The 27,870-nt window shown below is 43.7% G+C and overlaps 1 protein-coding gene and 1 long non-coding RNA gene across 3 annotated transcripts in view; one reads left to right on the forward strand and one right to left on the reverse strand.

Moving 5' to 3' along the window:
• The window catches only part of iqsec3a (IQ motif and Sec7 domain ArfGEF 3a), a 104,358-nt gene that overhangs the window by 43,308 nt on the left and 33,180 nt on the right, over window positions 1-27,870 (forward strand). For both annotated transcript variants that reach the window (XM_037122223.1, XM_037122224.1), the window contains exons 3-4: window positions 7,704-8,412; window positions 17,689-18,968. In XM_037122223.1, coding sequence (XP_036978118.1) covers window positions 7,704-8,412; window positions 17,689-18,968 — 1,989 coding nt within the window. The remainder of the gene's footprint in view (window positions 1-7,703; window positions 8,413-17,688; window positions 18,969-27,870) is intronic.
• On the reverse strand, window positions 19,694-20,854 carry LOC119032732. The gene is made up of 3 exons (XR_005079021.1): window positions 20,577-20,854; window positions 20,320-20,459; window positions 19,694-20,222 (listed from the first exon to the last, which is right to left on the reverse strand). It is a non-coding gene; the product is annotated as an uncharacterized LOC119032732 (long non-coding RNA).

Genomic DNA, 27,870 nt, shown 5'->3' on the forward strand with positions numbered 1-27,870 from the left:
CAATTTCCACTGCCGCTCACTGCCTCTCCCTCTCTTTATATCTCTCCTTCCATTTTATCCACATCCCCGGGCATCGGCTTTTGAAGAGATTCAATTTGAAATCCTGTCTTGCATATTTCACGAGCCCAACCTGTTTTTTTTTTTGTTTTTTTTCATACCCTGTACTCTGTTGTTGCTGGAAAAGATGTTTCATTGACATTGCATGGGAACGCCTGTGGTGGTACTGGTCTGTGTCTACAGACTTGCGTGCTGCTACGTTCAAGCAGTTTGCTCATAAATCCTCGAGGGTGACTATTCTCGCTCGCCCTTAAAATTCAACACGATAAATAAAAAGCCTACTCTTTCACAGCGGGAGGCCAGAGTCTCGAGTGTGCCGCTTCTTGTTTTGTATGCTCGCTCTCTACCTGCTCAGCCTGTGATCTCGATATCTGACCCTCCATAAAGAGAACTGAATTCCTGCATGGGATTTAAGCAGAGCCGAGGGCTGACTCTCTGCTTTTTCAGAGACATAAACTCGTCGGCATTGATCTCAGTCGGCTCCCCCCTCATGCTCAGAATGAACGTATGGATTACATATAAAAATACAGAATTTACAAACTGCCTTGCTTTTACGCCAGGTTTCCTTCTCTACTCTGTGCCTACTTCTTGCTAAATAGCGGCGCTGTCTCTGAGCGCAGTATTGATTGGCATCTCCATAACCAATCCATCACTCCAGGATTGATCACATGGGGTGAGCAGAAAGCAGAGAGAGGGCGCCACGTCCCATGCATCACTGCATGTCCACTCAAGGTTACAGTCTCCGAGCAGAGATAGCCATAGTTTGCTATTGTAACAGACTCCTTCCAGGCCTTTTTTTGAATCCTTATTTAACCATTTTTCCAGACTGCGTGCTATATTTTTGACCATTTTCCTGATCAATACTCAAAATGACCTTCCCCAGAATACTCTAAGTCATACACAAGTGCACCAGCCTTCACTTTCCGTCTTTGGGGGAAGGAGAAAAAAAGCAAAACTGCTGTTGGCCATGTGACTCATCCACATGATTTAAACATGTCATGGCTATATTTGTTCACCATTCCACACTAAAGCTGCGGTAAACGTGGCCAAGAATGTGCTGCAAGTCCTCAGGAGATTACACAATATGCAGAAAGCATATGTGAAATGGTTTTCTCAGTCCGTTCCGGCACTTCATTGTCTGCTTGGAAACAAGAGGCTGATGGTGGTTCTTACGGGAGCGACGGTGCTGCAGATGTATGTGGGTAGCTGCTGTGTGTTTGACCTTGATCACGGCAAACAGTCGACACTCGAAGACAAGATGTATGGCTTTTCATCCGGTGATGAAACCAGGCCCAGAAGGATGTGTTGGATTCCAGAGAGATATAGTACTTTTTAATTTAGATGGTAGTCTTTTATCCTCTGTAAGGTTTTGGTCCTCTTGTAGCATACCGTGGGCTTACTGAACAGCTCTGGGATGACACATTCACGCCCCTCTCAGGATTAATTGCAACAACATTTGATTCCTTTTCTTTTCGTTTCCCATCAGACCAAATTGTAATATACAGTAGTTCTGGGGAAAGACAGTTGATGGTTGAGTTTCATTCCCAGATTGACAAATAGCAAAGCTTTATGGTCAATGGTTCGGGTCCAAAGACCCCATTTGGTATTTGATTTTGATTGGTATTGGATGATTTGGGCACGAGGCCGGCGTACCACGCCACTTGTTAGATTGGATTGACTCCAGCGCCCCGCAACCCAGCAAATGATAAGTGGTTACAGTAATGAATCGATGGACGGATGGAAAGATGGTCAACAATCAACTTTATTTCACCAGAAAGTTACATAATGTTGCTTCTAAATGTATTTGGTGAATTACATGTACATGGTAAACATCTGTAAAACATCAGCTCAGCACAATTAGCTTGTTAGCAAGCTGACATTAGCAGGCTCAAATTCAAAGGACAGTCACACAGAGACACTCGCAAGGCCATTATCCCCAAGGAGTGTTTTAAAATGTTTAATTCCAAACCATTTAAAGATTAAAAAATAGTGTTGCACTCAGAAATGTTGGGGGCCACCAAATCACACAAGATGCCAATTTCTACATGATGTTGCTTTAATTAATACTCCCTCCTATTCATCAGAAATGTTTTCTACAGACGTGCTGAGAGTATTTTTTATATATATATAAATGGTCAAAATTGATGCAGCAGAGTCTCCTGACTCTATCCTGACTCGCGGATCCTACATTTCCCACAATGCAGCTGTCTTTCCTTAGACCCTCCCCACGTCTCAAGTCAAGATTTTTTGCACATTTATATCATTTGGTGTGATCAGACTGTCACTCATGCTGTCACACTCTGCCTCATCTCCTCATTCCCAACGCAGCCCTCCGCCACACCACATCTCCCAGTCAACCGTTCACTTTCCCCCACCTCCCCCACACACACACACACTCAGGGTCTCCCACTGTAGCCCTGACCACTCACACCAGCTTATTATATTATATGACACAAAATATGTGAAAGTCAATGGAGTGTCGCATCCTTAACTGCCGCAAATACATATTCACGGGGAGGTTAACAAGAGCCGGGTCAGAGATTAATGAAGAGAGGGAGGAAATCATGTTATGTAGTATTTATCGTGGCCAGAGAGAAATGACTCAACTTGACCCCGTGATTAGTGAGAGCTGTAGTCTCCTTAATGCTAATTTGAAGCTACATTGTGCATTTCTTTATCATGGTGAGAGCTTCTTAAATGAACTGGAATGAAGACGATTTCCAGTCTGGAGAGAAACGGTGCAGAGCTGAACTTGTGACAGTGTCAGGGCAGCCGGTCTTCGCTGTGTCTCTATATTTCTTGCAGCTTCAATGTGAGATTGGAGCGAATTTGCAGAAATAGTGATTTTCTTTTTCAGTGTCTTTTGCATTTTTCCTCAAAGTTTTACTCCTTTAAAACAATACAGCATTATAACATGTTGACAGTCTGAATGCTCTTCAGTCCACGTGGCACTCAGTCATGTTTTTCCCCCTTGCAGAGACTGTGATGAATTTCAAATACACCCGAGTGATGTATTCAGCAAATCTACCCACATACATTACCCTCCGCATGCGTCGGAAGAAAGAAATACGCTTATTTATGCAGCAGCTTCTGCTCTCCAGTCTGCCCTTGTGTTCTGCCTGATGAACTGATTAATTCTCTATGAGCAGTATGAGAAACAGATATAGGGGAAGCGGGAGAGGAAGAGCAATTCAGTATAAGTGACAAGGAGACTGATTCCTGCCTGGTTTTCGGGAGAGAAAAAGAATTCGAGAGGCAGGAAATAAGACAGAAAGTGAAAGAAGTTGTTGTTGCTGCAAATATTTCTCTATAGAATCCGAAGAAGACTGCTTTTTTCGAGCGAGCACGGAGCTTCTTCCGGGATCTCATTTGACTTCTGCTGATGCGGCCTTCCTCCCATAATGCCCTCTTCAGCAACTCTCTGGCTGCAGTCCACCAGAGGACAGACCCTTTGAACCCCCCCTGGTCGCACAGGCCGATATCTCATCACTGCTGCTGCCGCTGCACACCTCCACGATGTTGATGATGCAGCAAAAGCGCTGCGATCAAGGTTAATGAAAGTCGAAGCATCCCACAGCGACAAGGTTCACGCTGAAGACATAATCAGTGGAACCTCCTGCATAACCGCGGTGGTCTTCCTGTCGGATGTCATCACCTTTACAGATGGTGCAACAGATGCTCGGTGGCTGTAGTCAGCACTGGGACTCGGGTTTATCATAATTTTACTCCCCCCCAATGGAACCACTCGCCCTGGTTGTTGAATACATTTTCATATACAAGGCAAAACAATAGAAGCACAGCCATCTGCCCATTTAGTCCTTGGACAAACTGTATTATAAATAAAGGTTGATTACAATATTTTAAACCTGGACCCTACATTTACACATTTTTGGGTCGAAATGACAGACACATACAAAAAGTGTTGATTGATTGAGGCAGCGGTAGTCTGCGAGGTAAAATTACTGTTTTTCTCTGTGGAGTCTGGTGGCTTTGAACTGAGCAATAAAACAGCTATTACTTTTTAAACACAAAAGGCAAAATTAGTGGATACATTTGGAAGGGCGCCATCGCAGCTTGTTCCAGAACCTTTTTGTACATATTAGCCCTTTAGGCCACAAAATACAAGCTAAACATTTCTTCCTTCTTTGACCAAAGGGCAGGTTTATACATGCCAGCTTTCTCTCTGAACTTCAGAGCTGTAAATCAATTGTGCTGCCCTTTAATTGAGAGTCGTTGATTAACGTTACTCTAGCAGAAAGATACTTTGCCAGTCTGGTATTGTGAGCTGTTGCCTGGGTGGTAAACTCTCTGCACAACACGCACCAACAGGCCGTACCTGAGCTCATGTCGTGTCAGGCTACAGCACCATCCTGTTAGCGATCATGGCAGAGGGGGCAGGAGACGTCAGCGGACACTGTAATTACATTCTGGATGGAGCGCGCGGAGGCCGCCACGCTCATCCGTCTTGGATTCTGACGCTTGGAAAGATGAGAGTCGGAGAGAGAGAGAGGCAGCATCCAGAGCCTTGTCTCCGCCTCGTCAGTCCCGCTGACACCTGGAACCGCTCAATCTCCTTACCTGGTGGAGGACGGGAGTGTCAGGAAGAGACGGTCGGACGGAGAGGATGACAGGAACGGATGAAAGGAGTGGGGATGATATGTGGAGAGGGAGTGTGAGTGACAGACCAGAGCTGCTGAGGTTGTTTACAATAACTCTTATGCTTTACATAAACATACACACATGGATATATTATGCTATCACACTCACGGTGTCCCTTCCTAAATAATCCCACTTGGAAGCACTTTATCCACAGTTTGTGTAACTTTTTCGGCTCCCTTATCGGAGTTTAGGCCCAAATGCGGCTGCACAAAGCCTATTGGTCGTCAGATTATCTCTCAGCAGAACAAGCGCTCCTGTGAAAAAATGCAAATGGGAGAGGACTACATTTAGATTCATTGCAAGCAGAGACGGCGGGCGACACTCACCTCCTAAAAGACGTCTTGTGTTTTTCCAGGCAGGTCTATTTTTCGCACAAAAGAGTGAAAAAATAAAAAAGAGCTCACCTGCAGCTGAGCGACGGAGCAGCAGACTTTATTTCTCTATTCATTATTCATTACTCATACGAGCTCTATTTTTGAAGCTGCACACCCAGCTATATCCCCGCCAAAGATACTTTCTGCTCGAGCTTATGTGCCGCCATGTGTGAGGAAAATGAGAAGCGAGCCTTCTGAGCAGGAAGAGGAAGCAGACGGGATTTCTTTTTCTTTCTTTCTGCCGAGCACAAATCTGTTCGAATCTTTGCTCGCACATAGAAGTGTGCTCTGGTCTTGGACTGAAGCACGCTTTTATGAGGGATTGCAAAGTTTAGGCAGAAATACCAGCATACATTTTTGGAGGTATGTCGAGGTAACATTTTTCTCTCCTTTCCCCGAATCACTGCAACTTCTCCAAACGCACGGATTTCTGCAGTTGAGACCAAAAGTTTGTTGTCTCTCTGAAGCCGCCTCCCCCCCCCCGGGAGGGAATCGTGCCGATTTTCATCTGCAGCGCTCTGCATATGGCAGCCTGACTGTCCTGATTTCATGCTCACTGACTCCAGACTTCTCAATGTATACTGTAAGAGCAAAAAGTAAAGTCTCTCTCTGGGTAATATCATGCCTAACACTTAGTACAACCTCTGTCAGCTAGAGTGTAAACCTCGCTCCTACTCAGGATCAGAAGGATCTTTCAAGGAAATCAGCTGATACTTACCACGACATTCCCCCTGAGTTTGACTTTGGTGGTGTTGATTCATGAGCTTTACTACAAACAGTCGCCGCTAGGATGAATTGTAACAATGACAGTGAAACCGTGGAGAGTAATCTTATGCCTTCGCACGGCTGGATTATGTTTTCAGGTTTTCTTGTGAGGGAGATTATCTCAAGAACGCCTTCAAGGAATTTCTTCAAATTTGTCTCTAACGTCCACTAGAACTCAAAGATGGACTGATTAGATTTTGGTGGTCGAAGGTCAAAGGTCACAAATCACATTGTGGTTCAACAATCATTCAACAGTTTGTTTGATACGTACAGCAAATCTTTACTCAAATGTCTTCAAGGATAAAATGGTACATCAGTGTGACCTCTTAATGTCATGAGAACAATGTTCTGGCCATTACTCAGCTCAGATAGCTCAGGGACAGAGACTTGACTGGTACACAGAGGCAGTGATTCTATTTATATCTGTCCAATTTTTTCATATTCTGGTGTGTAAATGACGAATATGTACAAAAACAGTGAAACATGCTGCAGTGGCTGCAGTGTAATCCATTGCGGCAAATGCACCCATCAAAGTATACCCAACAGAACGTGCTTGATTTTGCCACCGTTAGGCGCAGATTGTTAGTGTCTGACAACATTTTGTAAAGGATTCCTACAAAGTTTGAAGCTTATCATTAAAGAGTAAGCTCCTTTTTTGTTTTACCTTAAACAGCTGTTAGATTGCTCTGGTCAGAGCCACCAGACTCCATTGATAAAAGCAGACATTTAACCTCAAAGAACACTGAGATTTGCTGGTTCTTCTGGCTGGGTTAGTTCATTTGTTTCAGAGTGTAAACTTTGTTTTAAAGGGTTAGTTTGAATCTGACCTAACATGTTCAGATAGTTGACTGTTGAGTCTCTTTCCCTACTCGACAAATGCTGTGGATTTCCCGGGTTATCCAAAACTGGTGCTTTGGGTTAGTTGGTTTGGGCCAACAGGTTGGGACTGAGAGTTAACAATTATCCATCTTACGAAATGGACCTTTAAAGCACCAAGCACTTTTAGTGAACGTCACTTGACGGACACATTTGCCCTAAAAGTGTAATGTCGGAGCCACTCTAACTTGTTCTAAAGCTGCCGGCTGATGTGATTAAAGGCTTGTTTTGTTGAGATAATACCAGCCTACACCTGAGCGGGACTCAAATGTCTCAAAAATGACAAAAATAGAAAGAATAGAAAGAGTTTTATTTTGGCCTAAAACTACAAAATAAAAGAGAGAAAGAAGAGGTATATGAAACCGAAACCCAGATTCCCACTTCCCCCGTGTCTTTCACGTTGCACCTGTTGTTGTTATTACACCATCGAAAGCCACCTCCCACACTAACACTCATACATTCACGTATACGAGCACACATACAGTATGGTCTGCGAGGCGTAGAGACATTAGCTGCATGACTGTCCCCCATGTCTGTGTGTGTGTGTGTGTGTGTGTGTGTGAACGCGTTGGGTGCGTGTCACTACTGGCTGTCAGCGTTCTTGTTTTTCCACCTTTTTTCTCCTCTGAAGATTTCTGAAATAAATAACCGTTTTTTGATCTTTTCTTCACTCTTGTACACACTGTGCTTTTTGTCAGCTGTTCTGTGCTGTACGTTTTTTTTTTTTTTTTTTTCCACTTCTTTTCATTGTCTGTCAGTGTGTAGACAGACAAGAGGAGCAGACAGAACAGTGCAGGTAGACAGATGATGAACTGGTAGCTGATTGAGTGAGATCATACAAAAAAAAAGAAAGGAAAAGAAAAGAAAAAGGGTCAACTTCTTACCACTAACCCAGGCAGCCTGGAGAAGAGGTCAGAGCTCACCACGGATGCAGCAGCAACCTCACTCTGCGTTTTCTCCTCCTTTCTGCAGCGATGACCTTCCTCCAGACTCCTCGTCTTTGGGGGAGGAAGGGAAGGGAGGAGAGGGGGAGCTGCAGAGTGAGGTCGAGTCACAACCACAACCACAACCACAACCACAGCCCCAGCAACAGCAGCAAGAGGCTCAGCCACAGACTCAGCCGCCACAACCACAGTCGGAGCCCCGACCACAGACACCTGAAACCAAACCTCAGCCCGAGCCTGATCCGAAACCCCAGTCTGCACCGGAGCCCGAGCCTCAGCCCGAGCCTCAGCCCGAGCCTCAGCCCGAGCCTCAACCTGAACCCAAACCCGAACACGTACTCGCGCCCGAGCCCGTGCCCGTGCCCATGCCCGAGCCTCAGCCCCAAGTCGAGGCTCCGATTGAGGAACCAGCAGCGGACGCCCCTAAACCCCCTTCGCCTTGCAGAGAGGAGCAGACAGTCGTGGAGCAAGAGAAGGAAAAGCTGGAAGAAGTCGTCGAGGCAAAGGGAAAGCAAGAGGGAGGAGGAGAGGAGGCGCAGCGGGCCGAGCGGCGTGAGGCCGAGGCAGCGCAGGAAGAAGAGGAGGAGGAGGAAGGGGGAGGAGCAAAAGGAGGTGGGGCGGGGAGGAGAGCCAGCCTGCACCACACGGCCTCGCCCTTGAGGGTGCGAAGCAACGGGGCCGGCTCGCACTCCACCACCTCCGACTATGAGCTCTCGCTTGACCTCAAAAATAAGCAGGTAGGGTTGTGTTGGGGTCGGGGGAGGGGGAGGCTTGTGTGTACTGTACGTCTTGTGGTCTGACATGTTTGTGCTGTTCCGTCTGCGGAGGAGGACTTTTCTTTTCTTTTTTTTCCTCTAAAGAGATTTTTTTTTATTTCCTGTTTGTCCGTCGTATTGATCCCTAACGGCGCTTCTGGACTTTTCCGAAACTGTGTCAACTAATGATGAGCTTCCTTTTCTTCATCGTCATTGAACCGTCATTGTCATCGCCATGTCGTCATTTCACCCGCATCGTCACGTGGTTTTGTCTGTCACCGAATCTGGACTGTAAAAAGTTGTTTTCTAAGAGTGCTTTTCTTTTAATTTTATCCGCAAGTATTTCACTGTTGTGCTGTAATCCGACGCAAGCAGAGCGACTCGTGTGGAAATTAATCTTTTATTGGCAAGGATGCACACACTCACGCACACACATCAGGGTAAAATAAAGAAAATGTGCAAACAAGTTGAATTTGTATTGCATGAATTAATTTGTCTTCTTCTCTGCTGCTTTACGAGATGCTCTCGATGATGAAAAGCCCCCCGTTTCCTCTGAGGAGAAGCATGCGACTGTTATCTGTTCTCATCTTTTTACAGCGAGCTAAACCAATTTTGCCCGAAACTGATATGTCTCTGAACTGTGACTGTATTTTAAACATGCGTTTCCATGTTCTCATGTCTGTGCTCTTTATCACGCTGTTCATCAGGGGCTTGGAAGTCATTACATAATCATCTCCATTTCAAGAGCCATCACACATTCGCCATCTGTTTTTCATTGTCATTCATCCAAACACCATCCTCCGGTCCATGGATCGTCGACCAGGTAAGGCAGCACAGTTTGTGTCTAACGTGTGGGACTCCTGATTGGTTTTCTGCAGCTGCAGTTTAAAGGGGAACTCCACCGATTTTACACATAAAGTCAGGTTTACTCGTCACAAGGAGATGATTTCCTCTTTGGCCCTGAAAGGGAGCTTTCTGAGGTTTGAAGAAATAACCCTAATGATGTAACAAGGATGTCATTGGGGTTATCTCCACCTAGGATTGACACTTAGAATACAGTTTGCATTACTAGCTGGAGGTGTAGGGTTTGAAAGAAGAGAGCGTTTGGGAAGATAACAGGGTCTAATGAAAGTTGCTTTGTGGGAAATGTAGGATCTAGTGGTTTTGGAGCTTGATCCATGCAAGGGACTTCAATTCTGGATATCTTACTTTTCCTGATTGCAGCTTTTCAATTGTGCCACCAGTTTCATGTTATGACATCTACAATATGTATTACGTTGCAGAGATGTTTACTACAGTTAGCATGCTAACTAGCTAGCCTAAGGCCGCCCTGTCCACATCTCTACCTCTACCTCATTGCTCAGCTTGGCCAACTGAGCTAGCTAGCTAACAGCAGCTACAGCTAGCGTTATATATTGCACAAGTTCACTTTATACTGACTCCACAAACACACATAAAACAACAAGTACTTCTTATAGCATCTGGCATCGATGGTATTAATTTTTTTAATCATTAAATCCAGAATCATTAGATCCAGATCAATGAGAGATCCAGATTGTGGATTTGCTGCATTTTTTTCTTTTTTCTAACCTTATGGACTGCTAATTGGACAAAACAAGTCATTGGTAGATTTAGGAAAATATTCATTCATTGCATACCTTAATATAACAAGTACAAATCATGCATGCTTTTGCAACGTATAAAGGTCAATTGGTTTCTTATGAGGCACAAAAGCTTGCTGAGTTCCCTCCCTTAAGTCTTGACTTCCATTACTGTCCCTGTAAGTGTTGTGCGTCACACTTGACCACACTTAATCAATAACCAAGAACAATCGGTTGTAAAAGTCTCCCTGGTGTTAAGTGTTTCTCAGTCTCAGTGCATCGTCCGTAGTCTGTGAAGAAAATCTGTTCAGAGGTGACACCGTCAGAGTCATTTGTCTTGTGTCAATATTTGTTTGAATTCTGTGAACAAGAAGAGAAAATGAAAAACTACAAGATAAGCTACTGGAGCATTATGGTGGGTGTTTACTAAAATCCATTTTCCGAGCGATTGGCCAAATCTATTTGAGTTTGAGCATTATTTCACTCTCTGTCGGCTCCATTTTCACTCCGTTTTGACTTAATGTCCTCACTCATCACTTCCATATTTCAGATTAAGGCCTCTTTTAACTTCAATTTCTAACCTGTGTCTATCTCACATCTGTAGTCTCACTCTTTAAATCTCACTCCTCTTCCACTATCTGTCTCTCTGTCAACAATGCTGGAGATACGTGATCAGTTAGATTGATCTTCTGTCCATGCAGTAGCGGCTGCAGGGGCTTGATGCTTCTCCAGATCAATGTCAGGGTAATTGGATCGGGGTGATACCTTTATTGCTCTGGGAAAACCTCATGACGAATTATTTGAGAGCTAACCTGCTTTAAGTTGAGCGTCCATCCTCTAGTTCAAGTTTTTAAAGCTGATTTTTGACATTTTAATTACGCTTTATTGTAAAAAGCTGCTAAATTAGCATTTCATCTTGTATCATTGGCAATATTTTGTAGGTTTTTTATATATTTACACACACACATTCATTCATGTAAGTAAACAATTTGTGTTTTACAGAAGCAAGACGACAGCGCTTTGTGGAAATCCATTCAGTAATTTTTGTGTAATCCTTTCTTATGCCATCCATCCAACCAACAAACTGACTAACCAACCAAACGACCAACCAACTCATCCATCCATCCATCCATCCATCCATCCACAACCAACCAACCAACCTACAGCTTTAAAATAAATGAAAGTCCTTAACTTCATTTGAAAAATGAATTGTCAGAGCCAGTTTCCAATATATTAATTGACCATTATGCATCTTGAGAAAATCATAAACCCATTTTCATAATTCATACTACCATTTATCAATATAATTCCCTTTTTGGTAGGTAGACATTTAGTAACATATCCTTCACTGATATCACTGATTGGACATATCCTGCTGCTCCCATCATCGTAAGGTGCCTGAATTAACTTTTTTTCCCCTGTTTTTTACTTCATTGGTAGACTGCAACATGAGTGGGCCATGAGGAGAGCAGTACACAAACCCAATGTCAGTATCACACAGTTTAGTCTCAAGGTCCCAATGTTATTTTAACAATTCTCTAATCCAAAGTCTTAGGAACGCCACACTCCCCCCCGTTGATATAGCTCTAACGAATTGACTATATATTTGCTCATCAAATGGAGAGGTCTTGTAAAAGTAAGTAATGCAGGTCTTCAGTCTTTGCTGAAGTGATCGGTGATGAGACTTGACTTTAAACGACTCCTCCTGCTCAGTAATTGCTGCTAATTTCTGCTGGAGTAGATGTGGTGCCCATGAAAAGGCACTTCAAGGCATATCCATAAAATTAAACATTCAGCGATGAAAAGTTTCATTTGATGGCTTGCATTCAAACAAGGGCCGGGGTAACAGTTGAGACCTTCTTTTTCTGATTCACATCAAGAAGTTCAATATGTTCAGTGGCTCTTAAAACTGCTGATGCAAAAAGGCATGGATAAGCAAATGTGATGACAGTTATTCAATAGGTCGGTGCTGAGAACAGTGAAAATGTATCACCTCATAGTTTTTTGCCACTCTAATGAGATTCTAGGTTTTTGTTTGACTGAGAGGAGTCGATAAAGTCTTATTTGACTTTTTTATGACTCCAAGTTTCCAAGAGCATATTCACAGAGTTCTAGTTCCCTAGTAACAAAGATCATTTGTAACCTTTGTAATCGTGTCATTTTGTGTAATCGTACCATTTTGTTTGGTCATTTCATGTCAATTGCTGGTTCCTCCCAAACGACCTATATCACCGTTTTTAAAACAACATGACTGCTGTACTGAGACGTTCAGCGTGTGCTCCCTGTTCACTTAGGCTAGTTAAACCTAAGTTAATAAGTTGATTACCTCCTAATATGGACTGGAATCTTTGGTATGACACCTACACATTTTCTACCATAACATTTTAGATTTCCAATAAAAGATTCATGTGTAAAACAGCATTTAAGTGAACTTACTTCTGACCATAACCAAATTCTTTACAGTTGGTCCTTCAAGTGCCAAATTTGGGTGTCGTTAGCACCTTTCGTTAGCACTAGTGTGTAGCGACACTTGCATATGGGGCATGTTTGTGTCCTTTTGCCGTCCCCCGTTTCATTTGAAACAACAACACTCCTGCTGTTTACACTCCAACCAAAGCCTGTGGCAGCGGCACAGTGCTTCTCATCAAACCTTTCAAATATTCTGAATCATTATGCATCAAAACAACAACATTTTTGACTACACTGCTGGGAACACAAGAGCCCCTTGTCATGTGATCATTATGTGTCATATACATCTTGGGAACATAGGGCCCTGGAAAAGCACATACAGTATGTACAACTGTTCAACACAGGATCATTGGAAATTGAGAATGACTCAAAATTGGGAACCGCTGCCCTTTTTTCAGTAACTGACTTTGGTCAAGGATGAATCAGCTTAACGGATCACCATCTTCTGATGACATCAAGTCTTTTATTGTCATCCTCGTTTTGTAACGCAGTCAGCATTAGTTGTGTCCCAGTTTTGCTGTTATATAATCATCTCATTAATCATGCAGATGTTTCTGTGCTGTAAGACAGTGTGCATGAGCATGAAAGCTAATAATCACGGTTTTGCATTTTTGCCCCTTATTTCTGCAGCATGTGAGATCTGATAATCTGCTTTTGTTCTCATGCATATCAGTGTTTTCCTCTGAACAGGAGACTCCTCCGATAGGGATAAATTCACAGCTAGAGTGATTTATAAAGTTAAGTGTTGTAGTTATAATAACAAAGGGCTTTAGTTAAAGTCACATTTTTAAAGATGAGCATATCGCATACATTTTGTTGCTGTCCTACATCCCTCTGCAAGAGTGAAGAAAAACAACTCTGGTTTCAGCTTTGTGATATTTTTAGATAATTCAACCAGTTTTAAAAGGTTCAACTTAACACTAAGTCGGCATTAGGGTTGAGCAAGTACTTATCTTACGTCTGTGACTTGTTGTCTTCCTCTTGTGATGAAAAATATTGACCTGAAGCTCACTTCTGACGCTGTTCCTTAAATAGATTTCAGACGACAAATATAGAAACTTTGATCAACCCACATCGATTTCAGGCTTTAAGTTACAAATTCTGGTAGTCCCCCTTGCGAAGACAGACATGAATACAGCTGATTTAGTTGGTTAAACACATACGGATAATGGTGTATTTACTTGTCTCTCATGTACATGTCCTATTTCCTAACTTTCATCCGTCCTTTATGGAAGAATCCACTGTTTCCTCTCTGTATTATCCTGCCAGTTCTACGTACACATCGAACCACATCTTGCATTGTCGTGCCTATTTGTGCTGATTCGTTTTCCACCTTTTTCCATCTCATTCAAATGGGAACACGAGGTCAGCATGGTGCTGATCCACCCGTCAAAATCGATTTAGAGACCCTGTTGGAACAGAGCAATGCCATCACCGTTCTCCCAACCGCCATAATCTCTCTCCATCAGCGCTTAGTGAAGTGATCAGAGGCAGAACTGACAGTCGGCTAATGGGGGGAGATTTTCAGCAGTGCCACTCCAGCAGCTCTTTCTATATCTTACCTCCTCCTCAATAGCTGGAGCCACTTGTTTTCTTGTTTCTTCAGTGCTCCGCTCATCTATCTTTTAGCTGTACTAGGTCCTCCTGTTTTTTTACGCGTGTTAAGCTCTCTGTGCAGTTGTCGAGTCCCAACTAAGGATGTACCCGTATGAAGTTTTCATGCTCCGATTATTGTCGCCATAAATATCTTACACGATAATCACCCCTGAAATACCTCGAGCCAGTTCAGGCGGCTACACTGAAACGTCATTCGCAACACGTAGCCAATGCACCGTTTTAATCACAGTGGTGTATTTAAGCCTTCAGCTGGAAGCTACAACCGCTGCGTGCTGCCGCTGCTGCTGCTGCTGTCAGCGTTTCACCACCTCCACCCCAGTATCCACCTGTAGGCTCTGAGTTTGGCTCTCCTCCTGGGAGGGTACGCATCATTGCTGACGTCAGAGCCTCGATGCCAAACATTAATGCTGTACGTACTCTACATTTACATAATAGTCCATTCCACATGAGCCGGCCGGCTGATTTACAGTGACAATGACTTCACACCGTGATCACCTCTGATTTAAACAGTGAGAGACCTTTCTTGCATCTCAACTGACATCAATTACACGACAAACAAAAGCAGTTTCTGGTTTGATCAAAGGCTCTCTACATAACAATTTGGAGCAATTTGCATTAATCTGAGAATATGTTAACAAGGTGAGAAAAATAAGACCTTTTCAGTCGCAAAGCTGTTTAATGCTGCAGGACTGTGGGTTTCTTTGTGAAGGACTTTCCTCAACAGTCCAGATGGCGTGCCTCATTTCAATTTCAGTCTCTGTGCTCCGCTAACAGGAAGCAACAGTAGCTAACGTCAGTTTATATATGGATTGTGCTAACGTAAATTGATCAACACAGATGTTGCAAAGAGCCTCTTTAACAGTAAAAATCTTAAAGTCACATCTACTTTGCACAAGAAGGACTGGGATAATGTATAGTTTTGGTTCCTATTCTATCAGCGGATTCTTTCTCTCTAACACCTTGTTTGTTAGTTGTTGATTTCAGTAAGTGTTTAAGCATCAACCATGTAAAGAATGTGATGAATATTGGCACAGATTTGTAGGTGGAATTATGGAGCCTGTTATATTGTTGGGAGGTCCAAGATTTCCGATACCGGGGCTTTCCAAGATTTAGCAGCTTAAGAGCCAGATCACTCCCTCAGGAGGAGGTGGAGACCAAACATGGAGCAAAAAGCGAATATTGGATTTACATTCACCAGGTAGCCCCCCGAAAAATCTTTTGGTGTATTTTCCTGCTTGGCATTAATATTTAAAAGGCCTGAAATTAGAACATGATCGCTATGGACAGTTACATTGAGCCGTTACAAGCCACTAGCATCCCCCACATGTCTGCACACCATCTGTGCACCACTGCTAACAAATGCGACAGACAGAGATACAACTGAAACTTGTCTGCAATCTGTTTTCTTTATGCATGGAAGTTGTGTACCCTCTCTCACTGATAAACTCGCCACGTCTGACTAGGTCCACTTGATAATGTCAGCATACATTATGTTACAAATAGAGGGGTTTAACTACAGTATAACAGCACGTCTCGCGTCTGCACACTGGCTAGACTGGCATCAAATCCTGTCTCGTTTTTCTTACTCTGTTCCTCTTCTCCATGATCCCTTTCCTCAGTAATCATGTCCCAGCTCGGCCTGGTGGCTGTAATTCCATCTGAATGGCAAAAGTGTATCAGATACACACTCTGATAAAGAAAACAACGTGACCCAAATGCTTTATTCATCATCCCCGACCCGGCTTACGCAGAAGGCAAAACAAACAAGCTCGACTGCCACATTTAATCAAACACAGCCTCGCTGACGGCCCTTTCTCACACTCAAGGGCACCTCTGCAGTGGAACTCTCTGCCGAATTTGTTTTGATGAGGGACACCTTTCCGAGTAATGAGGTCAATCATATTACCACTGCGTCTGAACCTAAGCAAAGTCCATTTAGGAGCGCAGCCGTGGCGATAAGGCTAACCTTGTCATCACACTGCAGTCACAGAACAGCCCAGATTAAAGAGTGATGAGTATTCAGGCTGAGTTCGACCAGCCTGCAAGAGTAGTCGCCATCCGCAGATACAGTAGAGCTCCAAACCAGTGTCCTATTCAGCAGCCACCTTAATATTCTCCGTACGTCTCGCTTTGCTCACAGAGGCTCTGCAGTGAAATGTAAATGGAGTAGATAAGATGGATTTTCAGTGTCATTCCACTTTTCTAAAGAGCTTTGTATGTGATTCCAATCCCCCAGTGACAACGGCAGAGGCTGCATCTTGTTGAACCAACCACTTATCACAAATTGCAAACCCTCGAGGCATTACGGCCTATCAGGAGACCATACAAGGTGGCTGGGTGACTTTGTCCAGGACTAAAGCGAGAGGAGATTAGCGGCTAAAAGTCACATTTTGATCCCTCCTGGCCTCTGTGGCCATCATTCACTTGCGTTTGAAATGACAGGGAAGGCACACGTAACCCTGACACAACAAAACACTGAGGAGGGAACAGCAAGGATTTCTATTTCCGAGAATTGAACACCACACTATTTTTAATGTGCACGGTCTGTGAATTATATATAGAACATGTACATTTATTCATGTTTGTGAAATGTGACACTGCTCTTGTTTCAAAACTGAATCCTCCTCCTCCGCTCTTGCCCTTGATAAAGTTAGGACAGAAACGGAATTATATTCATTGATTTACTGTGAATGAAAAGGATTTCAGAGTGACTCGAGAAGATAAGAGCTCTTTCTGGGCACTTCCAAAGATACCCACACCCTGATTGTTCTGGGAAACTCAAAGAGGTCTCAGCTAGTGTTTGAGCTGCTGCCAGATGAGGATGGCTATATTACATCTCTATCTATTTCCCACAGTATTTGAGCAATTTTTCACAGGCAAGATTAATGGCTTGTTCAGTTTCAGACAATTTAAAGTTGCGTGGAGGGCCTCTCTATGGAATTCGCAGAGATTATGAGTTCTATTTGCCGAGGAAATGAACGGTTTGTCCAAATGCCATGAGTCAGCCTTTGCTGTGCTCTCTCGTTTAAACTGTGGCTTTGGCCGAGCTGTATATGGTTTCAGTACACACATCACAAAGCCAGCCTGCAAAATAGAACCACTGAACTATCTGAGGGTGTGATAATTTGAATGTGGAGCACTTTAATGTGTGAATTTTGCCTGCTTCTTCCAAAAATTGGACTTTACAACCCTTTTCATCCTCAGGGATTTGAGTTATTTTTTTTCCCCCAGCACAATTATCCCATTCCTCTATTAATGTTGAGCTGCTTTTCAACTCATATACCATATTCATCTTCCATGCACCGCCGCAGCAAGCAAGATAACATTTAAAATGGGGGAAACTGGTAGTGGCATGACATGCATGCTACCAGGGGATTATTGGAGTTTGTCCTATAACTTATCTTTGTGTATCCGTGTTTGTTCTGCAATTTGAAAGAAACGCTCAGCTGTCAAATATGATTGAGTCCTGACAGTTACCTGTGATTGCAGTGTGTCCGAATTTGATGATATCTCTTTCTTGAATTTCTGGCAATCAATCTTTTTCCCTCTGTGTCCTTTCTTCTCTTTCTAGATCGAAATGCTAGAGCTCAAATACGGTGGACACCTCATCTCCCGCCGTGCCGCCTGCAAGATCCAGACCGCCTTCCGCCAGTACCAGCTCAGCAAGAACTTCGAGAAGATCCGCAACTCACTACTCGAGAGTCGTCTCCCTCGACGAATCTCCCTGCGCAAGGTCCGTGTGCAAAACACGGAAGGTTTCTCCGCTGAACGGGCCCTGGCAGAAGGCTGCAACTTGGCAGGCATCCCATTGGTGCGCTCACCGTCTCTGCCTGCCACGGTTGGTAGCAGCCTGACCGACCTGGAAGACTCATTCACTGAACAGGTCCAGTCGCTGGCAAAGTCCATAGATGATGCACTCAGCAACTGGAGCCTGAAGACCATGTGTTCGCTGCAAGAAGGTGGCGGCTATCAGTTCAGCGCCGACTCCTTCAGTGCAGCAGCAGCAGCGGGAGTCGGAGGTGGTGTGGGAGAAGTAAGTGGTGTGGGAGAGTCAACGACTCCTCAAGGCCCGCTGGACCCAAGTGATTTGTCGAGAAGCGCAAGCAAGTTAATGATGGCGTTCCGGGACGTGACAGTGCAGATCGACAGCCAGAACTTCCGAGTTTCGTCGTCAGTCTTGGAATCATCCACCTCTGTCAAGATCGGAAGCTGTGCCCAAGAAGGGGCCTACACCACTGTGGCGTCTACTTCCACAACCACAAACTCCACTCCAGCATTTATTCCCTCCATCACCTCACAAGATCCACCTCCTCCTCCCGCAGAGGTCCCAGCTGAACCTATAGATCCCCCACCGCCCCCTCAAGAACCCCCACCGCCCCCTGAATCAGATATAGAAGGAGGCGAGCAGGATGTTGAATTCCCTGCTCCTCCCCCGAGTGAAGAAGAGCTAGGGGAGGATGATCAACCTCCCCTAACCCCTCTGGATAAAATGGCAGCCCCTCAAAGCCCAGAGGAGGTTGTGATGGTGGTACCACCACCCACAGAACCCCCTTACGCGCCTCCATCACAGGAGGCTGTAGTGATGGGGAGCGCGTCCATGGTGGAGCCGCTGGAGGTCAAGAGGTCAGGCTCGGAGACAGCGGACAACAGCTCAGAGCAGATGAGCAGCAGCAGTACGTCGACAGAGGCACGTTCCACATCTGAAGCCTCGTCCAAGGAAGCGCTGCAGGCCATGATCCTCAGCCTGCCACGCTACCACTGTGAGAACCCCGCCAGCTGTAAGTCACCCACGCTGTCCACTGACGTCATGCGAAAACGCCTCTACCGCATCGGCCTCAACCTCTTCAATGTGTGAGTAGCCGCTGAATTTTTATTCTTTTGTGCATTGAAATGATTAACTGCAGTGAAACAGACAATGAATGATCTGAAAAATGTCTTGTTTTCTGTTCTGTTCATAGGTAGGTTTTTAGAGGATTGAAATGACTAACTCCTTTTTCTTTCTCTTTAAAATAAGTTTATATTATGATGATTACTATTTGAATTGTAAGAGAAAGGACAGTGGTTTTATTGGAAAGGACAGTGTAAGCACAGTGAGATTTATGAAACAGTCTGTAACTCCTGTAAGTGTACCTGAAGTTTGATGGGCCCCTCTGGACTCAAAAAGCAAAGAAAAGCACTTTTCCTCACTGGTCCCCATTGTGTTGAAAGAACAAATAGAATGAAGCCCAAACCCCAAGCCAGATCTGAGGTGCTCTCTTTCTTCTCAGTAAGACAAATCAGAACAGGGAGGAAGGGAGAGAAGTGTGTGAAGATTGATCTGTGAGAGGAAATGAAGAAAAAGCCCAGCGGAGATGAGACAGTTAGTGATACAGTTACAGCACAATGCACTTTACAATGACAAAAGGAGTGATCACTTAAAGGTGCTTTGTAGTTTTTGAGAAAACAACTGGTCCTTGCTTTCAGAAATAGGTAGGTCTAGACAAAGTCGAGCTTCTCTGTTCTAGTTGTCAACTTTTTATTTGTCTTTCAGTCTAAAACATGTGATATGATTCATGTTTCCGAAAACCTTGTTTCGGTGGCTCTCTCGACTCTGCTAACAAAAAGCAGCAGTCGCTAACATTAGTTTAGAAATGGCCTCCACTAACCTATGCTTATGACTGGCTTCCAGCTCAACACACAGCAACAGAGCCCTCTGAAATAAGATGGCTACAGGGCTAAAGCTACATGTCCCACACCAAAAGTTAGCATCTTCTTTAGTTGAATTAAATACATGTAGCTAGATAAATAGCATTGTTAGCTAACATATAACCTACTTGTTTGTATTTTCATGCTAAACATTTAAACTTTTAATGTTAAACGAAAGAAAGAGAAGGCTTTTAGGATAATTACTAGCCAATATACATAATGCTAACGTTTTCTCCAATTACCTTGGCTGTGGTTGAGGGATTTGCCCCTTTCCCTTGGAAGTAACTCACAATGCTTAAAAATGTAGAAAAATCAAAACCTAGACAGACGAGTTGTGTGCCTGACGTCAGCGTCCCACCACTTGGCAGCCATCTTGGCAACGTCCCCGGTTATTTCAGGCTAACAAGACTCAGCTCCTGTCTAAATAAATGGAGAGGGAGCCATGAATCACTTTTAATAGTCACCAGGTCAAAAACTACTTGTATGGAATCACCAGTTAAACACCAACATCTTTTACCGTAATGTGACACCATCAGCTCATCCCACCAGAGCACTTGAACAGATGTGGTAACAATATCCTCCTCTTCAGTTAGAAGTTCGTCTGCAGCTGTACCAAAGTGCTTGAAATTGTCAAGCAAGTGTTGTTTCCTGGTCCAGCTGTGATCAGTGATATATAGAAGTAATAGATTATTGGTAAGGTAAGGTCTGGCTTACATATGTTATACAGTCTCTTCTCATAATGTCTCTGCTAGCAAAGCTATGATTTGACAGTACCTGCTAAGTGAAGGTGGTTTGTGCCCAATAGATTCCCATTCTTTATACAAAAACTTGATGTTCAAATTGATTTGACATTCGTGTCAGGTACGACGTGCCGATCTCAAAGTGCATCTTTCATGCCAAGACGCCCAAGTGAAAAACCTGATGCGAGTGCGTCTTGTATTCATGCCACTACCCAACTCCCATTGCATTTTCCTCTGTGGCTTCACAAATTGTCAGCAGAAGAAAAACACGTCTGTCTCAAAAAAGCTTGTTTGTGTTTGCTCGTTGCAGCTTTTCAGTCATTGTGAATTCAGTCTGCCCCCCACCCCCCCTGGTGTGCCTAGTGAAGAGTGACAAAGTCAGAACCAAATAAGACCTTTCCAAGACTCGCTCTAGACAGGTGCAAGGTGGTAACATGGCAGCGAGAGATAGGAAGAAAAGGCGTTGGCATGGCGACAACGGTGCACCGGGGAGGCCAGCGCAAGACGGAATCTGTTGTGTTGACTTGTTGGGAGAAACCCCGAATGCTTAAGATGTTTGTCAAACTCACTCAGTCATGCAGCAGAAAAGTGAAAGCTGCGGTGCAACTACTTCCTATTTTAAATTATTGTATTATACATTCTGTTTTAAACTTTAAATGCGATGCTCAACCTTGCGTGGGGGCCCGACTTAAGGTTTTTTAACACTTCGACTTTAAGAAGTGTTTTCTAACCGCACAACTCCTGCAGCCATCAGCATACTTGGAAAGAATCTTTAAGTGGGGAAATTTGCCATATGCTCTGTGAGCTTTTCACCCAGAGCTTACCTTAAAGCGCCTAAAGAGCCCACATATTCTAATAGATGTAGTGTACTCGCTCGCATACAGCTCGACCGCTGATGGAGTAGCGGGGTACAATTAGTTGGAAATACATGAGCGGTGAATGCAAAAATATAATGGCAACGATCCACAAAGCCTAAAATTCTCATTAGTCATTCTGCTGCGAGTCGTGAATGTAATTAAAAGTTCCTTCAGCACTGTGTGAACCAGCACCTTGGGAACTGGAATGAAAAATTTGTTAACATTTCAATTCAAGCAGGGGTTTTTTTTTTGTTTTTGTTTTTTTCACCCTCCCCCCCTCCAATCTCCACTGTTCCTGTAGAAGCTTTCCTTGCTTTCCAAAGTACACAGCGTCCCCTTGGGTGCAAACGCGCTACAAGATTTAGTTAAGATATTGCCCCACTTAAGCCACTTCATACAAATTTAGAAGATTGGAGCTCATAAACACACATTATCTTTTTTTTTTTTGCTTGCCGCCAAGCTCTGCAGCCCAATAAAAAGTGCACAATAAAGCCGATTAACTTCGACTCAATGCTGGAGCGTGACACGGGGAAACAAAAGGGGAGCGGGAACGAGCCATGCAATCACTGGATGGAAGATTCAGAGGGCATAATCACCAGAGGAAGTGTACAAAATAGAGAAAATTAAAGAGAAAAAAAAGTTAAACGCCAAAGAAAGAGTTGTGATTTCAAGTGAATTTGAGGATGGCCCATTGTCAAAGGCAAGCAGGGAGATGGATTATACAGAAATTGCAATAAAAAGTACATTTTAGATTAGATAACGTTGACACATCTGTTTCTCCGTAAAACTGCTTACACTGAGTACTCCCTGGAAGAAGAGATCTAGTATCTCAAGGGGCTCAGATAAAGGATAAATAACACATCTGTTAAGGAAATCTCCTGAAGAGCAGAGAGAAAACGTATCAGAATTATTGTATGCCACTGTCACATTATCATTTCCAGTGTTTTATAGCCTTTTCAGCTTTTCAGCCCACAAAACTGTACGCATCAATTTTGAATGTGTCTTTTGTGCATTGTCAGTTGATATGAGGTGAAAAGGCAAAATCTGTAATTAAGTAAACAGCTGTCATCTTCTGTGTCTGCAAACAAATGTCAACAACATGGAAAAGATAACAGTCTGTTCTTGCACTGCAAAAGAATCACATGCAACTTGATACGTTATTTAGCTATGTCATTATTAAATTACTAAGTCATTACAAAGCCCAAAGTCATTACTAAATACTGTGATAATTACGACAGGAGCAGAACAATGTCAGGTAATCATTCCCAAAACAGGTCCCATTTCTGTATTGTTGTAACCATGATGATGAAAGGAATCTGGTCATTATAACCCAAACTAATACGTTTTTTCGAACCTCGCCAAGGTTGTTATTTTTGCCCAAACCACACACCTTGTCACACCTTTGCACACTTAAATGACTGAGTTTAAATATCATGAAGGCCACCAGGCTGAAACGTCAGAGCGTTGTTTGACGTGGCCAGAATGAATTGGTGAAATGGAGATTGTTTGACATACATGCGTCACCGTTGCTGAAACAGCATGACCCTTGCTGACCTAGCAACAACAGCTGTAAATAACATTTGGCACATGTTAGCAATTTTGTCAGGTTTAGGCTACATGATTTGCTTGTTAAGGTTGGGAAAACATGGTGGTTTGGCTTCTGTTACTTCAGTTATGAATGTACCTACATAACTTCAGTTACGTTACATACGTGATGTAACTTAGCCATGTTAGTAAGTTAGAATGAGGAAACTTCTCCTGACTTCCTCTTTTGCTGCCGTAATATTTACTACTAAACCCACTAGAAGTCACCGTCTAACAAGAAATGTGAATATGGGTCATGATAAGCTGCTTTCACAGTCGAACTATGTAGTCATTTTCCGATGAGGACGGCCTGTTAGTGCCTGAACATCACAAAACCACAGCTTCACCATCACCATGAATCAAATTCTCTCATGTTTTTCTTGTAACAGATTTTGAAAGGCACAAATGGTGGGCGGAGGGCACGGACGAACAATGTAGGCTTGTTTTTGTCGTTTCATTTGAAAGGACTTGTTGAATATTCAGATTCGTGAGCAGAAAAACAAGGCGTACTGTTTGACAACTGAAACAGCCGTGATTCAAGTTCGTGTCAGGAAAGAAAACTGCAAGAATTAAGAGCGGAAATGATTAAAGTTATTATTAAAAACATTACAGTGGATAATCCGAGGTATGCGTTGAGACTGGAACTCTGAATTTCCAAACATTTTGTCTGTATTGGACTGTCGTATTTCTACCCGATACTGACTGACTTTATACATGAACAGCACCATCATCAAGAAACTGTTCTCAAGCCTTTCACTTAGCTCCTGCCACTTCTAACAAAAAAAGACCACTTTGTCAGACTATATTTAACGTCCTCCGTACAATTAGTTTTTGAAACATGTCCGCTTCGATAGTGCCAGTCTGAAAGGCAGCTGGGAGTGTCAGAGAGAGACTGGCTGTAGCATTTATCTGTTTGTTCAGATTGTATTTGAAACACTCAGCAGTTTTTTTAATACATATCTTACGAGGGGGACGTGAGGACTGTTCATGTCCGTGGTGACTGTTTGATGAGAGCTCCCGGTTTGATTACGAGGTTCTGTGACTCTCTGGAGGTATTTTTCAGAAGAAATGACAGGTTTCAAGGTGTTTTTTCAGTCTATTTGCAATCCCCTCTTCTCATTCCCCCCCGATCAAACACCTTGAGAGATAAGCTGACTTTTAATAAATTGGCTATGAGGGAAGAGGGAGGGCAAGAGGAAGTGGAGGGAGAGAGAGAGAGAGAGAGAGAGGGAGAGAGATGGGTTGGGGGGGGCAATCAAGCTTGGGGCTTATTAGTTCCACCAGTTCATATCCTCCCTCTAATACCTGCGCCGCTGTATCCTTTGCATCTTAAACAGGGCTGTTTGCTTTGGGCTAAAACTTGGATATTGCTTGATCACGCGGACGAAAGAGCTCAAACACTCACACTCAAACATTCCCCGACTGCAGGCGCGTCTTGCACAAGAGTGTGCTCGCCGTGCGGCAGGCGATCTCTGCACCAGCTCAGCAGGACGAAGGCGAGATAGACAGAGGAGAAAAAGTAGCTTAAAGCGAGGGAGGGGGGCAGTCAGAAGTTTTTGGGGCGTGCACCGGCGAGAAACGACAGAGCGGCGAGTGATGGAAATGGAGTGCAAAACCAAGAGAGAGAGAGCAACCCGAAAGAGACAGGGGAGCAGGGGAAAAGGTTGAGAATGAGAGAGAGAGAGAGAGAGAGACCACTTGATAAAAGTTTCCACCTTGAGTGTGGATGGAATGACAATGAGTCCATTATAGGAGGAGAGAGTGTGTCAAGGACACTGCCATCACACAAGGGAGCTGGAACCAAACCTTCAGGAGAAAGAGAAAGAGAAAAAAGGAGGAGAGGATGTGGGCCGGTTAATGACAGATTTCTGAGTAGATTCCTCTTTTTGTATGCATGACTTTTCCATCTTGACTACCAGGTTGGACGTATCCTTAATTCACTTTACTCGTCGCCGCGTAGTGAAAGCATTGATTAGACATCGGAGTGGCTCGCGGCGGAATCAGGCCGACTTCTCACCACGCATTAAAATGGAGCACCATCAGAGCTGTATGAATTAAATAAAAGGTGGGATTAGAGATGTAGACGTGTGAAGAAAGAGTGGGAGCGAGTGAGATCTGAATACATATGTCCGGGAAAGGCTATTTAACGGAGCGGATCGGCGAAAGCCTGGCCAACTCCTCGAGAGAGAGAACCTGACGCCAGGAGGAGGAGAGAGCTGGACAAAAAAAAAAAAACTCAGTGTAGATACAATTTGTGCCTGTTTGTGCATACACAATCCTCTCCTGTGTTAACACTCTGCCCTCGGAGCTAAATGACCCAGCACATAATTAGAAACTCTGAATTCCAGATGGCGAACAGAGGAAGCATTTCTAATTTCTCCTCGGCTGATGATGACAGGTGTACAGAGACTGTAGAGAAGCTGCACCGCTTTCAAAACAATAACAATTATAGATAGATAGAGAGAGAGATAGATAGATAGATAGATAGATAGATAGATAGATAGATAGATAGATAGATAGATAGATAGATAGATAGATAGATAGATAGAGATAATGATTCACTAAGAAGTAATTGATAAATGGCTAAGACAGTTAGCTTGAAGTAATGGGATAAATGACTGATATATTCTGCTTATAATAATCAATAAATGGCTGAGAAAGTTAGCCAACAGAAATGGATGAATTATTAAGCTAGTTAGCTAAAAGTAATGGCTAATTTGCTAAGAAAGCCAGCTAAAGGTAATGGATACATGGCTAAGACAGTTGCTTAAAATACTTGATAAATAACTAGTTAGCTTAGATAGTTAGCTTGAAGTAATGGAGAAATGACTGATATATTCTGCATATAGTTATCGATAAATGGCTGAGATAGCTAGTAAGCTAAAAGTAGTGGATGGCTGGAAGTGATGGATAAATGGCTGAGAAAAGTTAGCTAAAAATAATGGATAAATAATTGATATAATAGGTAAGTAATTGATGAATTGGTATGTCCAGGCCCTGCCACTATAATTTGACCGAATAGCTCTAGATGAGAGAAGGAACAGCAACCCTACTGTATTTCCTATATATTCGTATTCTTGCCTTTCAGCAGAAGCCAGCTCACACCAGCGTGATGATTTGGGACTTGGAAGCGTTTACAGTCGCACCGCACAGTCATGATTCCAGTGTACAGAGGCGCTAACCAGCCATCTATCTATCAGTGGTTAGTAATGAAACAGAAATGTGCGCATCTGGAGAAAAAAGGCAACATGCAGCGCCGACAGTTAAGCACTTGTAAAGGCTATAAAACACAGCTCTACTGCCACTGTGCGCATCTGAAATAGATCTAAGACAGACAATAAAAGTGGATATCAAGGTGGTGAGGGAAGTGTGTATTTATGATAGTGTGTGAGTCCAAGATACGAAAAAAGCAAAAGTGTGAGCGTGGAGGCAAGGAGGCAAGTGAAGTACATCTGGAGGAGAGATGTTGGGGCATGTAGCAGGTGACGTGGGAGCTGTCATTTTACCATGACATCTGGGTCCTGTCTGGCACTGTCGCCTGCTATTCCTCGCCTGCTTTCTTTTGTTTTGTTTTTTTATTTCTAGAGTGTGCGTCTTTAAATTGCTTGGTTCTTGTCACACTCCGACCTTGTAGGAACCCGTTTTTTTCTCTGTCGGCTGAGAATCACCTGCACCGTCCTCGAGTCTTCACACCCGAATATGAGCAAAGGAGGTCGTTTGTCTGTGTCCTCCAGGATGCTGCAAACGACCTTCAAATAACCTAGAAATAAGGTGCTGTATCCAAGAGTTTCCTGGGGAGGTAGCTCGAGAGGTTACCATACAAACAGTTCAGCATCATGGAAAATGTAAATAGGCCTTTGAACAAACAGCCGTGCTCGTGACTGTCTGATGAGGGCCGGTCTGCACCGGTCGCCTGAATCTATCCCTCCCGGATCTCTTGCCTCATTTCCTCTCTTTCCCTTCCCTGTTTTCATGCCACCGTCGACTCCTGATGACGAATAATAATCGCCATGTGTGGTCCATCTGTTGTTGGACAAACATCAAATGAGTGATAGCTGCCAAATTTGCTTGGCGAGACATCACCTTCAGCTGAGAGGGCGAACTCGAAGCTGAGAGTGTGCGGAGGCCGTCGCAGCAGATGCTCTCAGGCAGTCCGGCAGTCATCGTCCTCCCTCGCAGTCCTCACGTTCCCATTCCCGCACATCTGCTCTGTCTGGTCGCCTTCCAGCCTTCCCCCCCCCTTATATCCTGCCCTTTATCCTCCCCTCTCCCCTCCCCTCTGTCCCACCCTCGCCTTGCTAAACCCATTAGCTGTGGTACACACACACACTGCTCTGTTATGTAAAAGCTGCAGTTTAAGCACTGTATAGAGACCAGAGCGGGAGAGCTGTGGCAATAATATGGAAGCCTCCCCGGAGCAACTATCCTCTGTGTCTAATAGGGTTATAAATAGTTGAGATATTACCTCGTTGTTCATACATAAATAACTTCTGATGCGCAGTCAGCTGAAAACTGCGTGCATGACAAGCTCACCGGAAAAGAGACGATTTTCTAAAAACAAATCATTCATGAAAACCAATGAGATGCTGAGACAATTTTCTGAAATCATGAGCATGAAAGTACACCTCATTATCCAGACAAATAGATCTTTACTTAGAATATTTGCACTTAGAAATACACAATCTCAAGCGAGCTTTACGTCTGTATCTATAGGATCCTGATAAGCTTGTTTTAGCTTGCTAAACCCCTATAATGATTCTGATAGTTATCCACGCACATTTCACAGCAAAAATGATGACGTTTGACGTTCAAAAGTAAGGCCACCTGTCCCTAGATCGCTAACTTAACAAACTCTGCCACTGACTGTTTGTTTTACGAAGCAGTGAC

This window comes from Acanthopagrus latus, chromosome 14 (assembly GCF_904848185.1).
Source record: "Acanthopagrus latus isolate v.2019 chromosome 14, fAcaLat1.1, whole genome shotgun sequence".
NCBI lineage: Eukaryota > Metazoa > Chordata > Actinopteri > Spariformes > Sparidae > Acanthopagrus > Acanthopagrus latus.